A 16,599-nucleotide genomic window follows, 5' to 3' on the forward strand; every position below is an offset into this window, starting at 1 on the left:
AAGCTCCTCATGAGCCAAATATGTACTGTCATTTCTTCCCCAAGGCATTTCAAATCCTCAAGGAGAACAGCTCAATAGAAAGGATTCATGAAAGGACAGGGGTACATCAATTCTCTTCCCACATGTTTCCTCTCACCTCCAGGCAGGGAACCTCATTCTTGGATTTCTTGGGTCTGACCTTAAGAGAACTGATGAGCTTCTCATTATACCAATTCCCAGTGTTCTTTGAGGCAGAGATTATCACTGGAAGAGTAACAGAAGCAAAGTGGTGTTTAAGTCCCCATAGGAACAGAGACTGGGGACACAGAGCATGTTATCATGGGATTATCTCCACAAAGTCACTCTAAGAAATTTTTCTTTAAATTCCCTTCATGACTGTGGTAAGTACTGTAATAGAAAAGAGTGCATGCAAAGAAAACAATTTACTAGTTACTTGGGCAGGCTTTTGGAGGTTACCCGGAAAACAGACATCAAAAACAGCAATCTTAGAGATCACACACACAAAGAAACACTAACCAGAAGGAAGCAGGTGATAAATTAATTACATGAACATTGGGAAACTGAGGGATATACGGGACTCTGTACAAACTTTTCTAGTAAGTGCAAAACTGGTTCAAAATGAATATTTTTAAAAATTTAAAAATCAAAATGTTGTCCTATGGCATACACATCAAAATTGCCAAAAAGAAAAAGACAATATAAAATACTACCAAGAGAGCAGACATGTGTATTAAAACAATTATTTCATAAAACTGTTTGGTAGTGTTGAATAAATGTGACCATGTGCATTCCCTATGACCCAGACTGCACTCCTAAAACATACACCCTACAGAAATATGTACAGCTGTGAACCAAAGCATGTACAAGAATGTTCATGGCAGAACTACTTATAAAATACCCCAACGATAGGCCTCCTAGGTGGCTCAGTTGGTTAAGCGTCTGCGTTTGGTTTGGGTCATGATCTCACAGTCCTGGGATCAAGTCCCACGTCAGGCTTTCAGCTCAGCGGGGAGTCATCTTCTCCCTCTCCCTGTGTCTCTCTTGTTCTCGCTCGCTCTCAAATAAAATCTTTAAAAAAAAATACTCCAACTATAAACAACCCAAATGTCCAGAACAGTTGAATGAATTGTGCATATTCATAAAATGGAAAGCTACGTATCAATTAGCATAAAACTCTGCTAAAGGAAGAACATAGATGAATCGCACAAATACAGTGTTGGGCAGAATCCAGATACGGTGATAACGTATCAGGTGCAATAGTGCATATAACTCTGTAAACATACTAAAAACCACTGAATTTTATACCTTGACATGTAAATTGTATCTCAATAAAGCTGTTGAAAATGCATGATTCTAGGGGCACCTGGCCAGCTCAGTCAGTGAAACATGTGACTCTTGTTCTTGGGTTGTGAGTTCAAGCCCAACACTGGGTGCAGAGATTACTTTAAAAAAATCTTTTAAAAAATGCACTGAATCCATAGAGGACACCTGTTCTGGTGGCAAGAATCAGGGTGATTCATGAGTGAAAAGGAAGCACTGGAGGAGGATTCTTAGTGTTGACAGTGTCCTACTTCTTGACCAGTGTGTTTAATAGTTAATACAGGTAACCTCCATCCTGGTACCCCAGCAGCAATTCAATTTTTTAATTATGCATAAGAATTTCTAAAACACTGACATGGGTTATATGTTAGTGATAGTCATTTGTGAATAAAACCTCCCTCCCAAAACACACACACACTCACACACTGTAAACATGGAGGCTTAAAACATCAGACATTTATTTTTCTCAAGTAACAAGTCTTGAAGACACTAAGAAGTTTTTACTTTCAGCATCAAGTGGTCACATACCTAGGGGATGAATAGAGGATTTATCACAGTCATTGCATAACTTGTATTTCTTCCACAAATCTATTTTTCAGAGGCTTTCTCCCATTCTTTACATCGAGTTCTTCTCTGCAGTTAGCATTTGCTTGTATGCCTTCAAGATGGAGAGTTTACTGAAAACTACTGCACATGAACACTTCTAGGAATTTTATCCAGCATGAGTGCTCTCGCGATGCCGCCGAAGGGAGGAGAGCTTACTGAAAGCATGCCCACAGACATTGCACTGATAGGGCTTTTCGCCAGTATGGACTCTCTTGTGCACAGTAAGATTACACCTTACACTGAAGGTTTTCCCACACTGATCACACTCATATGGTTTCTCTCCAGTGTGAGTCCTTATGTGTATTGTAAGGGACACATGCCTCCTAAAAGCTTTTTCACACTCACTACACTTGAAGGGTTTCTTTTCCCTGGTATGCTTTTTCATATGCCTCCTATGAGATAAGAGACCACCGAAGGCTTTCCCACATTCCTTACACTCGTATTGTATCATTCTCGTGTGAATTTTTTTGTGCAAAGTGAGGAAAGATTTCACTCTGAAGGCTTTCCCACACTGATTACATGCAAAGGGTTTCTCTCCAGTGTGAATCCTCACGTGTTCTTTAAGGCACGAGTGATCCCTAAAGGCTCTCCCACAGTCACTGCAAGTACATGGTTTCTCTCCAGCATGCATTTTCTTGTGCACATTAAGATTACAGCTCATTCTAAAAGTTCTCCCACACAGATCACACTTGTAAGGTTTCTCTCCAGTATGTATCCGCAAGTGTGTCTTCAGGGCTGATGGACTACTTAATGCTTTTCCACAGAGGCTACACTCAACGGACTTCTCTCCAGTGTGGATTCTCTTATGTCTTGTAAGGTATGAAAGAATACTGAAGGTTTTCCCACAATCACTGCAGGCATAGGGCTTCTCTTTGGTGTGTATTATCTTGTGCATGGTAAGCCTTGAGCTTCTACTGAAGGTTTTGCTGCACTGATCACATTTGTAGGGTTTGTCCCTTGAATGAATTCCTTCATGTTGTCTCAGAAGTGAACTATCTCTAAAGGTTTTTCCACAGTCACGGCATTCATACGGCTTCTCCCCAGTGTGAATTCTCTTGTGCCGAGTAAGGTAAGAGCTTGAACTGTAGGCTTTCCCACACTGGTTACATTTAAAAGGTTTTTCTCCACTGTGGGTTCTCATGTGCAATGCAATGGATGAGTGGTTCTGCAATACTTTACCACATAGGATACACTGAAAAGATTTCTCTCTAATGCAAGCTTTTTCATGCTTAAAGTGTAAGACTGAACTTAAGACTTTCCTAGAGTCAGTGCATTCATAGGATTTCTCTCTGGTATGTTGTCTCTTGTGAACAGCTAAGAAAGAACTCCTGATGAAGGTATTTTTATCATTTTTAAAGTCATTGGATTTTCCCCCAGAAACAATGTTCTCATGTGGGTTAAGGTGTATCCAATCTCTGAGGGCTTTCCCAAGATGAAGGGGTTGATGGGGATTCTCACCAGGATGAATTCTCTGATTCCAAGTGATGCTAGATTTCAAGCTCAAGGCAATTTTATTCTGTTCAATGGATCTTGCTCCATGAGTTTGCCCCTATTGATTTAAATGAGTTATGATCACTGGATTTATCACATTCATTATATTGATTGAGAATCTTCCTCCCCATACTCATAAATTCTGACATGTTTACATAAGCACTTTATTAGAACTAGAGCTTACCTAACATTTTCTTAGTGAATATACACAATTCCTGTATGAATTTATTAGCTTGAATAAAGATGAATCTTAAACCAGATGGCTCCCGTCAGGGTGTCTTTAGAGGTTTAACATATAAATGCTTTGGAGTGAATGTTTTCAATATTTAATATCTAACTTCCACTATGAAAATATTTACTTTTGGAATTCTCTGCAACCATTTTTGGAGCTAGTGTGTGAGTTTCCTTCAAATTCATGATATTTAGAGAATTTCCTTTTTTCTATTGGTAGAATGAGTGCCTCAAATTGCCCCGTTAGTTCATGTGTTCCTTTTATTACACAGAATTCTGGACTTCTAACAGAGAGCAAGAAATTCTCATGTGACTCTTACCTTCCTGCCACTGAGTGCTTCTTTCTCCGAAGTATCTTGCTTATGTTGTGCTTGTTTGGTTTTAAGGAGAACCATCCCATCTGAACAAATTGGGGGGTAAAGTAAGTTTTTGTCAATATGCTGACAAAAGTAGGTAAAGCCCAAGCCCAATCTGAAACAAACAGGAAACAGCCTCGAGTACGAAATGGCAGGATGATAAGGACAAAACTAAGGGCCATGTGGATTTCTCTTCAAACAGACCCTTAACTTAGGAAGACAATGTGCAAGAAAAATCATTCTTGATCAAAAGAATGATATTTACATGCTTTAGTGTTTTGTATCACTTACTAAGAAATGGTTCTATTGAAAATTATGTTAACAAGCAAAGGCTGTGTGTGTGTGTATATATATATATACACACACACATATACATATACACATGTGTATACATATATATGTATATATACATGTGTATATGTATGTACACATATGTATATATATGCAAATAAATATATATATATGCACAAAATGGGAAGAATTTGACAGTGACTCTATATGTAAACATTAAAGCACAAGACAGGTCTGTCTTTCAGAGCAAGAAAAGAATGAAATGATAGGTTAAAAGCCAAAGACTAGGGAATTCTGAAAGTACATGAATAAATTCACACCAAATGGTGTCTGCTTTCTCCTCAAATTTAAAAGGTATTGTTTTAAGTTCCCTGTTTGACTTTTTATAATGTACCTCTTCCTCACCCCCACCAGATGTAGTACAAAACATTCATATATGCCCATTGCTCACAGATATCTTGGTGACTTCCTGTCTCTGTTTTCATTTCATCTTCCTGTTCCATCTGGGTGATCAGAGTGGGTTTGCTGAGCTGCTTTTCTATAACGGGGAACAATGCATGTGAGAGACCATGTAGTGTACAACAAAACTACCATCAAACCGTGGCAACTTTGTCTTTGAGGTTCTGAAGATGGGTCAAGTGTGGCTTTAGGAGCAGCAAAATGATGACAAATTTCTAACAGACAAAGCAAAAGTAAAGCACTTGGGAGATCAGCTTTCAGAATGATAGAATGAGGACCCTGTTTAAGCCACCTCCCCCACCAAAACCACCAATGATGGGCAAAACAAATTGATTCTATCAATTCAGAACTCTAGAAATTAACCAAAGACAGAGAACACACAGAAATTTGTCTTTCCAAGAAAAAGCACTGAGCCTTGGTAAGAGAACAGGGTCTTTGACATTTTAACTTCAGATTATTTCTATTCTTGCTCTCTCCTTAGCTCTCCGGCATAGTAGTCAAAAGCCAGATGCCTTGCAATCAACAGAGACCTGAGCACTGTTAAAAGGACAAGCCCCAAAACAGTCTATATTATTTTTCTAAAGTACCTATATTTATTTTTAAAAAGCTACTGAGGAGAGAGATACCATTTTTTACATTTTTGTACACCTCATTAATACATGGCTCCAAAGAAGACCAGTGGATTTTCATATCCACTTCTGCATTCAGTGTGTTTTCTATGTTGTTTTGGTTGAAGATATGAAGAAAATCTAGGCTCACACAGATAAGTAGTTGGAAAGGGGAGGAATAATAGCCTTTACAAATCAGTGTGGATATTCTTTGATAAGGCACCAAAACTCAACAAGTGGAGGTTTCTTTAGGTTAGCTGCAATGTAGAATCAGAAACTGTATCAATGAGTCCTTTGTACTCTTACATTAAAATCCATTGTCCACCAATGAGTCCTTTTCCATTAAAACCTACTGTCCATAATCTGTTAATCCATTATTAATCTAAGCTTGCAGCCCCCCACAAAATCTGTACCCTCAGGGTGCTGTAGCTATTGGATTTTACTCAGAGCTCAGCTTAGCAGGAAAAAAGCTCTTAGGTTTGGGTGATGCCCTGGGGACTTTGAAAAGCTCCAGTCAGTTCCTGGGGATCCAGAATTCTGTACATGAGCAAGGTTATGCACATTCCCAGGAAAGAGGTTAAGTCCCAAGTCACAGAGCTTTGGTTGACTTTTAGACCCTGCCCAAGCCAGAACTGAAAAATAACCTGGCCTTGTAAGTTCCCTGAAGCTTAAAGGCATGACTTCTTACATAGATCTACTTGGCAAGAGATGAAGAGACACAGGCAAGGCATTTAAGAAAGTGCTTCTAATCATTGTTGGACTAAGTTACAATGACCAGGAAACTACACTTAAAAATTTTTTAAAGCACTTTTTAATTTTTATTTATTTTTTTACTTTTTATTTGTTTTTTTTGTTGTTGTTGTTGTTTTTACTTTGTGTTTACTTGTTTAATTCTTTAATTATTTTTAAGTAGGCTCTATGCCCAGTGTAGAGCCCAACACAGGGCTTGAACTCACAACCCTAAGATAAAGACCTGAGCTGAGATCAGGAGTAGGACACTTACCTGACTGAGCCACCCAAGTGCCACAAAATAAGCACTTTAAAAGTTAGGAGAAAACTCTGTGGCTGAACATTTCAGGGAATACAGAACCTGTGGAATTCAGCTAGGAGGGTCACTAAATAAACAAGCACCAACAAGAAAACAATAAACCTTGACAGCAAAGGCATCTGATACTAGAGTTAGTAGAATATATTATTTAAAATGTCATTTTCATGTGTCTGTTACATCAACGTGGATGGAACTGGAGGGTATTATGCTGAGTGAAGTAAGTCAATCAGAGAAAGACAATTATCATATGGTTTCACTCATATGTGGAACATAAGGAATAGCATGGAGGACATTAGGGGAAGGAAGGGAAAACTGAAGGGGGGGAATCAGAGGGGGGGATGAACCATAAAGACTCAAACTGAGGGTTGCTGGAGGGGAGGTGGGGGGGTGAAGTAATTGGGTGATGAGCATTAAGGAGGGCACTTGATGTAATGAGCACTGGGTGTTATATGCAACCGATAAATTACTGAACGCTACATCTGAAAACTGATGTACTATACGTTGGCTAATTGAATTTAAATGTAAAAAATTAAAAATAAAATGTCATTTTTAAGAACAAATTGAGACATGCAAAGAAACAGGAAAGTATACCATACATATGGGGGTAAGAAAAGCAGCCAATAGAAAACATCCCTTAAATGGCCATACTTCGGAGTTAGTAGACAAATATTTAATAAAATATTTAAAATCATCCAAACAGACTTAATGGACAAAGACTGAAAACTATCCCCCTAAGATTAAGAATGACAACAAAAGGATGTCCATTCTGGCCACTTATATTCAACATTACATTAGAAGTTCTATCCAGGACAACTAGGCAAGGAAAAAAGAAATAAATGTTATCCAATTTGGAAAGAAGAAAAACCATCTCTATTCACAGATGTCATAAGCTTATAAATAGAATATCTGAAATAATCCACAAAAAAACCTGTTAGGTGGCAAGGAAAAGATCGTACACAATGTATCTGTTGTATTTCTATATACCAGCAATTAATATAATGAAAATGAAACCAAGAAAACAATTCCATTGACAACAGGATCAAAAAATGATTAGGGATAAATTTAACATAAGAAGTTTAAGACTTAGGGGTGCCTGGGTGGCTCAGTCAGTTAAGCGTCTAACTCTGGGTTTCAGCTTAGGTCATGGTCTCAGGGTCGTGGGATCAAGCCTGGTGTCAGGCTCTGCACTCAACATGGAGTATTCAGGAGGCTGTCTCCCTTTCCCTCCTCCTTTGCTCCTCCTCCTGCTCATGCAGGCTCTCTCTTGCTCTCTTTCTCTCTAAAATAAATAAATAAAATCTTTTTTATAAAGTATTTTTTATTGTCTAATACTTAGACATTGTAGGGACACCTGGGTCACTCAGTCAGTTAAGTGTCTGCCTTTGGCTCAGATCATGATCCCAGGACCCTGGGATCAAGTCCCACATTGGGCTCCTTGCTCAGCGGGGAGCCTGCTTCTCCCTCTGCCTGCTGCTCCCCCTGCTTACACTCTCTCTCTCTGACAAATAAATAAATCTTAAAAAAAAACTTACACTGTTAACAGAATTTAAAGACCTCTATGGATATAAAATATAAAAATGACCAATCAGAAATGAAGAACTCAATAACTGAAATTAAAAATACACTAGAGAGAATAGCAGACTAGAGAAAGCAAAACAGATCGCAGAGCTGGAAGACAAGGTAGTGGAAAGCAACCAAGATGAATGGAAAAAAGAACACTTAAAATTAAAAATAGGGGCGCCTGGCTGTCTCAGTTGTTGTAGCAAGTGATTCCTGATCTCAGGGTTATGAGTCTGAGCCCCATGTTGGGTGTAGATATTACTTAAAAATGAAAGTTAAAAATTTTTGAGAATACGTTGAGGGAACTCAATGACATTATCAACCATAACAATACTTGCATCATATGGATCCCAGATTAAAAGGGAGAAAAGGGGGCAGAAAATTTATTTGAAGAAATAATAGATGAAAAATTCCCTAATTTGGGGAAGGAAACAAACATCCAGATCCAGAAGTCACCCCCAATAAAATCAGCCTAAGAAACTCCACACCCAGACACATAGTTATTAAACTGGCAAAGAGGAGTGATAGAGAATTTTAGAAGCAGCAAGATTAAACAGTTACATACAAGGGAAATCCTATAAGGCTATCAGCTGATTTTTCAGCAGAAACTTTGCATGCCAGAAGAGAGTGGTATGATGTATTCAAAGTGCTGGAAGGATAAAAACCTGCAACCAAGAATACTCCACCCAGAAAGGCTGTTGTTCAGAATACAAAATAAAGACTGTCCCAGAAAAAGAAAAGTTAAAGGAATTTAACTGCAATAAACCAGTCTTACAAGAAATGTTAAAGGGAATCCTTTGAGTGGAAAAGAAAAGCCATAATCAGAAGTAATAAAACTATAAAAGGAAAAAATCTCACAGGTACATTCCAACATAATAAAAGTAGCAGATTCATCATTTGTAAAAACCAGTATGGAGATTAAAGCACAAAAGCAATAAAATTAATTATATCTATAAAAATAAGTCAGGAGGGGCACCTGGGTGGCTCAGTCAGTTAAGCGTCTGCCTTCAGCTCAGGTCATAATCTCAGGGTCCTGGGACTGAGCCCCACATCAGGCTTCCTGCCCAGCAAGTAGTCTGTTTCTCCTTCTTCTGCCCCTCCCCTATCCCTGGTCATGCACGCACTCACTCTCTGTCTCTCAAATAAATAAAATATTTTTAAAAATCAGTCAAGGGATTCACAAAATGAAAGGATGTAAAGTATGACATGATATACATAAAACCTGTGTGTGTGGGGGGGTAAAATTTTAGTAATTTTAGAGGGGATTCAAACTTAAGAGACCAATCTAATACAGACTGCTACATGCGTAAGATATTATATATAAACCCAAGAGTGGTAATCACAAGTCTATTACAGAATAGATACCCTAAAAATAAAGAGAAAGGAATTCAAGCGTATCACTAAAGAAAGCCACAAAACCACAAGGGAAGAGACCAAGAGAAGAAAGGAACTGACAAGAACTACAAAAGCAACCATAAAACAAGTAACAAAATGGCAATAAGTACATATCTATCAATAATTAACTATGAATGTAAATGGACTAAACACTCCAAAAGACAGAGTGACTGAATGGATACAAAAAGCAGGACCCATCTATATGCTACCTACAAGACAATCATTTCAGACTTAAAGACACATGCAGATTCAAAGTAAAGGGATGGGAAAACATTTACAGTGCAAATGGAAAGAAAGTGAAAAGAAAGCTGAGGTAGCAAATACTGACATGGAACAAAATAGACTTCAAAACAGATTGTAACAAGAGACAAGTCCACTACACCATCATAACGGAAACAATCCAACAAGAAGACATAACAATTGTAAATATTTATGCACCCAACTAAGGAGCACCCAAATACATAAAACTATAAAAAACAGAGTAAATCGATAGTAATACAATGATAGCAGGGGACTAAAACACTTCATTTACATCAATGGATAGATCATCCAGACAGAAAATCAACAAGGAGGGCACCTTGCTGATTCAGTCAGTTAAGCATCTGCCTCTGGATAGGGTCGTGATCACAACATTCTGGGATCAAGTCCCACATTGGGCTCCCTGCTCAGCAGGAAGTCTGCTTCTCCCTCTGACCCTCTCCCCTGCTCAAGCTCTCTCTCTCTCTCTCTCTCTCACTCTCACACACACACAAACAAAATGTTTTAATTAAAAAATCAACAAGGAAACCATGGATTTGAATGACATACAGGACCAGATGCACCTAACAGATATTCAGAAGATTCCATCCCAAAACAACAGAATACATACTCTTTTCAAGTGCACACAAAACATTCTACAGAAGATACCACATGTTAGGTTACAAATCTCAACAAATATGAAAAGACTGAAATCATGCATCTTTTTCAACCACGGTGGTATGGAACTAGAAATAAACCACAAGAATGAAAAATCTGGAAAGAATATAAATACATGGAGGTTAAGTAACATGCTGCCGAACAATGAGTGGGTCAACCAGGAAATCAAAGAGGAAGTTTAAAAATACATGGAGACCAATGAAAATGAAACCACAATTGTCCAAAATCTTTGGCATGCAGCAGAAACTTTTCTAAAAGGGAAGATTATAGCAATACAGGCATACCTCAAGAAGCAGGAAAAAATCTCAATGAACAACCTGACCTTCCACCTAAAGGAGCTACAAAAAAGAACAAATCCCAAATCCAGTATAAGGAAAGAAATAATGAAGATTAGAAAATAAACGAAACTGAGGGGCGCCTGGGTGGCACAGTCATTAAGCGTCTGCCTTCGGCTCAGGGCGTGATCCTGGCGTTCTGGGATTGAGCCCCACATCAGGCTTCTCCACCAGGAGCCTGATTCTTCCTCTCCCACTCCCCCTGCTTGCGTTCCCTCTCTCGCTGGCCGTCTCTCTCTGTCAAATAAATAAATAAAATCTTAAAAAAAAGAAAATAAATGAAATTGAGACTAAAAAACTATAGAACAGATCAGCGAAACCAGGAACTGGTTCTTTGACAAGATTAACAAAATCAAGAGACCTTTAGCCACGCTAATCAAAAGAGGAAGGACTCAAAATCATACATGAAGGAAGAGAAATAGCAACACCACAGAAATACAAAGGATTAAGAGAATATTATAAAAAGTTATGTGCCAACAAACTGGACAACCTGGAAGAAACGGATAAATTCCTAGAAACATATACATCCCAAAACTGAATCAGGAAGAAATAGAATTTTTGAACCAACCAATTGCTAACAATGAGATTGAATCAGTAAGACAAAACAAAACAAAACAAAAAACAAAAAAAAAACTTCCAAAAAACAGAAGTCCAGAACCAGATGGCTTCACAGGTGAGTTCTACCAAACTAAAATTTAAAGAAAGAAGAGTTAATACCTATTCATCTCTAACTGTTCCCCCAAAAACAGGAAAAAGGAAAATTCCCAAATTCATCCTACAAGGGTTTCGGGGGCCACCCAGAAACCAGTTAAGCGTCTGCCTTCCACTCAGGTCATGATCCCAGGGTGTTGGCAAATGGTGTTGGCAAAACTGGACAGCAACATACAAAAGGATAAAACTGATCACTTTCTTACACTGTACACAAAAATGAACTCAAATGGATTAAAGACCTAAATGTGAAAACTGAAACCATTAAATTCCCAGAAGAAAACATAGGTAGTAATTTACAACATTAGCAGTGGAAACATTTTTCTAAATACAAGTGCTCTGGCAAGGGAAACAAAAATAACATTAAACTATTGGTACTACTACAAAATAAAAAGCTTCTGCACAGTAAAGGAAACAATGAAAAGACAACTTACTAAATGGGAGAAGATATTTGCAAATACTGTATCCAATAAGGGGTTAATATTCAAAATATATGAAACTTATACAACACCGAAAAAACAGATATTCCAATTAAGAAGTGAGCAGAGGACATGAATAGACATTTTCCCAAAGACATCCAGGCAGCCAACAGACACATGAAAACATCCAGTGCAGCACAACAGCACTCATCATCAGAGAAATGCAATTCAAAACCACAATGAGCTATCACCTCCCATCTGTTAGAATGGCTAAAATCATACTGAGGGCCTCAGAGGGGAGGGGGGTGGGGGAATGGGATAGACTGGTGATGGGTAGTAAGGAGGGCACGTATTGCATGGTGCACTGGGTGTTATACGCAACTAATGAATCATCGAACTTTACATCGGAAACCGGGGATGTACTGTATGGTGACTAACATAATATAATAAAAAAACATTAAAAAATGGCTAAAATCAGAAACACAAGAAATAGTAAGTAGTGGTAAGGATGTGGAGAAAAAGGAACCCTCTTACACTGTTGGTGGGAACATAAACTGGTGTAGCCATTGTGGAAAACAATATGGAGGCTCCTCAAAAAATTTAAACTAGGATTACTACATGATCCAGTAATTCCACTACTGGATATTTACCCAAAGAAAGTGGTAACACTAATTCAAAAAGATAACTCCAACCCTATTTATTGCAGCCTTATTTACAGCAGCAAAAATACAGAAGCAACCCAAGTGTCCATCGACAGATGAATGTATAAATAACATGTGGTACATATATACAATGGAATATTAGTCAGCCATAAAAAAGAATGAACTCTTGCCATTTGCAACAACATGAAGAGACCTAGAGTGTAACATTAAGTAAGTCAGTTGGAGAAAAAGACCATGTGATTTTCACCCATATGTGGACTTTAAGAAACAAAACAATCCAACAAAGAAAAAAAAAAAGACAAACCAAAAAACAAATTCTTAACTACAGAGAACAAACTACAGAGAACAAACCTCCTGAAAAAGGTGAAGGAGATTAAGCATACACTTATCTTGATGAATACTAAGTAATGTATAAAACTGTCGAATCATGCTATTGTACACCTGAGACTAATGTAACACTGTATGTTAATTATACTTTAAAATTTTAATTAATACATTAACATAATGATGTACTGTATGGTAACTAACATAATAATAATATAAAAATATATTAACAAAATAAAGACCTCAATGAATGAAAGGATATCCCATGTTCATAGATTGGAATAATTAATATTGCTAAGTTGTCAACACTCCGCAGATTGATCTACAGACTCAATGCGGCTTTTATCAAAATCCCACCTAAATTCTTTGCAGAAATTGACAAACTTAGCCTAAAATTCATAAGAAAATGCAAGGTATCCAGAATAGTCTTGAAACAATCTTGAAAAAGAGAAAGTTGGAGAACTCACACTTACCAATTCAGATCTTACTACAAAGCTACAACACTAATCAACAGCATGGTACTGGTACAGGGACAGAAATATAAGCCATCAGAATATAACTGAGAGCCCCGAAAACTGAAAAGTTGGATTATTAAAATTAAACTTCTATGCCACAAATGATACCACCAAGAAAGTCAAAAGGCAACACACAGAATGTAAGAAAATATTTGCAAATCATATACCTGATAAGGGATCTATATCCCGAATATATAAAGAACATTCACAACTCAAAAGAAAAAAATGGCAATCCAATTCTTATATGGGCAAAGAATTTTTTTAAAGATTTATTTATTTGAGAGAGAGAAAGATCATGCATGAGTGGGGGGAGAATCTCAAGCAGATTCCCCACTGAGCACAGAGCCCAATAAGCACATGAAATGTTACTCAACATCATTAGTCATTATGGAAATGCAAATCAAAACCATTAGTCATTATGGAAATGCAAATCAAAATGAGATACCATTTTACCAACATTAGGATATCTATAAACAAAAAGCAGGCAGTGTTAAGTGTTAGCAAGAATGGGGAGATTTTGGAACAGTGCCGGAGAGAATGTAAAATAACACAGCCTATTTGGAAAACTGTTTGGCAGTTCCTCAAAATGTTAAGCGTAGAGTTACCTAATGGCCCAGCAACTCTACTCCCAGGCATATACCCAAGATCAATGAAAATATATGTCCACACAAAAACTTGTATTGTATGAATGCTTGCAGCAGCGCTATTCACAGTAGCAAGTGCCAAAAATCCAAATGTCCATCAGCTAATGAATGGATAACCAAAATGGTAGGTCTACATAACAGAATATTACTCAGTAATAAATGAGAATTAAGTAGTGATAAATGCTACAACATGAATAAACATAGAAAACATTATGCTATGGGAAAGAAACCAGTCACAGAAGACTGCATGTGGTATGATTCCATTCATACGAATATTAGAATAGGCAAGTCTGTAGAAATGGAAAGTAGATTAGTTGTTGCCAGGGTCTAGAGACCAGGGAGGAATGAAACGCCCTGTATGCAGGGCAATGAGAATGTTCTGGAACAAAAACAAAAAACAAAAAACAAATAAAAAAACAGACATGCATACACAACATATTGCTTTGTATTCTCTAAATGGCTAAACTATGGTAGGTGTATAATATCTTAATAGAAGCTATTTTTCTTTTTTTTTCCAGATGTAGTCATATCTCTTTTATTTTTTTAAATAACTTTGAATTAGCATGCCTGTATTAGCAGGAAGACCAATGTTTCCATCTTGAAGTCTTCTCTATGCCCACTTCCATTGCCCAAGATTCCCAGAGGACTACTCCATCAGATATGGGCTGCCCTGCTTCCAAATCCCAAGGAGACAGAAAGAAGTCCATCTGTTGCTTTGTCATTACACATGGAGCTACTATGGAAAACTGGTTCCCCAGCACAATCCAACTGATGATTTTGCACTGCTACTGGGATGTCCTGACTAAAATAAATCCGTGCACGATTGCTGGCTTCATAATTCCATCTGTCAGCTAGAAGAAGCTCAGCCATGGTTCCTGCAACGTCCACTGTCATACCATGGCCAGGACAGGAGAAAGATTGACAGCCACAGCCTTTCCTCAGGAATCTCTAAACTATGGTTCTGAGCTTGGGTTATGGCCATGCTGTCCCTTGGCTCATGGTGATCCCTTTGAGGCTTCCTGGTATCCTCTCCTGCCAACAATCTCAATCAAGAACAGAAATCCTTCAAAGAGATTCCAATAACATTAAGTCACAAAAGGATCGTTCTCTGACCCCGTATAACCTCTTGGAAAATCTACTCAGTGACCCTCTTTTAGGAGAAGTGAGCCGTAATTTAGCAGGTCATAAAGGTGCTATTGTTATCTTTCCCCAGGGAAATTAGCTACCTACTAGGTTACTAGAGACGAATAAAATGACGCTTTAAAAAGAAGTTCTGTCTAGATGACTTAAGTTCACTAGAGAAGCTTCTCTTCCTTTTCCATTCTGCCTCATCAGATATATCGTGAGAATTAGTGAGTGACAGATGTGAAGCGCCTATCAGTGCCCACTACCTAGTAGACACTTAATACATTCTAATTTCCTCCTTTGTCCCGTATTCTTAATTTTTAGTCTAAGCCTTTATTGTTATTTTCTTTCTTTTTTATTTTAATGATTTTTTATTATATTATGTTAGTCACCATACAGTACATCCCTGGTTTTTGATGTAAAGTTCGATGATTCGTTAGTTGCGTATAACACCCAGTGCACCATGCAATATGTGCCCTCCTTACTACCCATCACCAGCCTATCCCATTCCCCCAGCCCCTCCCCTCTAAAGCCCTCAGTTTGTTTCTCAGAGTCCACAGTCTCTCATGCTTCATTCCCCCTTCTGATTACCCCCCTTCTTTATCCCTTTCTTCCCCTACCGATCTTCCTAGTTCTTATGTTCCATAGATGAGAGAAATCATATGATAATTATCTTTCTCTGCTTGACTTATTTCACTTAGAAGTTGTGGTCCATATATACAATGGAATATTACTCAGCTATCAGAAAGAACGAGTTCTCAACATTTGCTGCAACGTGGACGGCACTGGAGGAGATAATGCTAAGTGATACAAGCTATTTTTCTTAAAAGTAAAAATCTACAAAAACCTACAAGAAACCAACAGGAATATTCATATTAACCACAAGGTAACTGGGGCTTATTCACCCCAGAAATCCATGTTCAAACTCAATAAATAAATGGATTGTCAGCCTTACCCAGAGATGCCAAGTTTCTATAGTTCTCCAGCATCACATCTCTGTACAGTTTTCTCTGACGTGAATTCAACAACGCCCATTCCTCCTGGGTGAAGTCCATGGCCACATCCTCAAAGGTTATTGAGTTCTAAAATATCAACACATCCTGTCTCAATCAGTGACAAACCCCACCAACATTCTTGGGAAGAGAGTCACGGTGACCTCACTGGGGATGATCTTTCATAGTAATTTCAAGATCCTAGAAGTCAGTCCTCTTCCCTCTCACTCCTTAAGGATCTCAGTCAGTCTCAAGAATTTAAAGCATCTCTAACACATGATGAGCTGTATCTCTCCACTCCTAGCCTGAGAGTTTTCACAGTCTTACTCTATCTCCAGGATCCAACACAGACCTGAACCCATTGCAAGAAAAATACTTGCTAAATACATTTCCCCCTACAGAATGACCATATACTTTATATCCTTTTACTTTCCCTAACATCATTAAGTAGAAAAGATGCCTGAAAAATATTGTAGAGTAGTGGAGTAATTTTGTTGGAGGAACCACCATCAGGTCACAAGATAAAAGATGGATTGTTAAGGGTCCTGTGAAAATAAAGGGAAACCTCACTGATATGGAGCCAGCTGGCCAGCAA

At 38.0% G+C, this 16,599-nt stretch overlaps 1 protein-coding gene across 2 annotated transcripts; it reads right to left on the reverse strand.

Moving 5' to 3' along the window:
* Positions 1-1,764: 1,764 nt before the first annotated feature.
* On the reverse strand, positions 1,765-16,037 carry LOC100470694 (zinc finger protein OZF-like). Of its 2 annotated transcripts, XM_034657722.1 has the most exons (4): positions 8,947-9,003; positions 4,747-4,833; positions 3,969-4,048; positions 1,765-3,475 (listed from the first exon to the last, which is right to left on the reverse strand). In XM_034657722.1, exons 2-4 carry the CDS (start codon positions 4,796-4,798, stop codon positions 2,033-2,035), a joined length of 1,575 nt encoding a protein of 524 aa, XP_034513613.1. In that variant the 5' UTR covers positions 4,799-4,833; positions 8,947-9,003; the 3' UTR covers positions 1,765-2,032. The 2 variants fall into 2 exon arrangements, with proteins under 2 accessions (XP_034513613.1, XP_034513614.1); XM_034657723.1 differs by lacking the exons at positions 4,747-4,833; positions 8,947-9,003 and adding an exon at positions 15,968-16,037.
* Between the last annotated feature and the right edge of the window lie 562 nt (positions 16,038-16,599).

Source organism: Ailuropoda melanoleuca, chromosome 4, assembly GCF_002007445.2.
Source record: "Ailuropoda melanoleuca isolate Jingjing chromosome 4, ASM200744v2, whole genome shotgun sequence".
In the NCBI taxonomy this organism is placed as follows: Eukaryota; Metazoa; Chordata; class Mammalia; order Carnivora; family Ursidae; genus Ailuropoda; species Ailuropoda melanoleuca.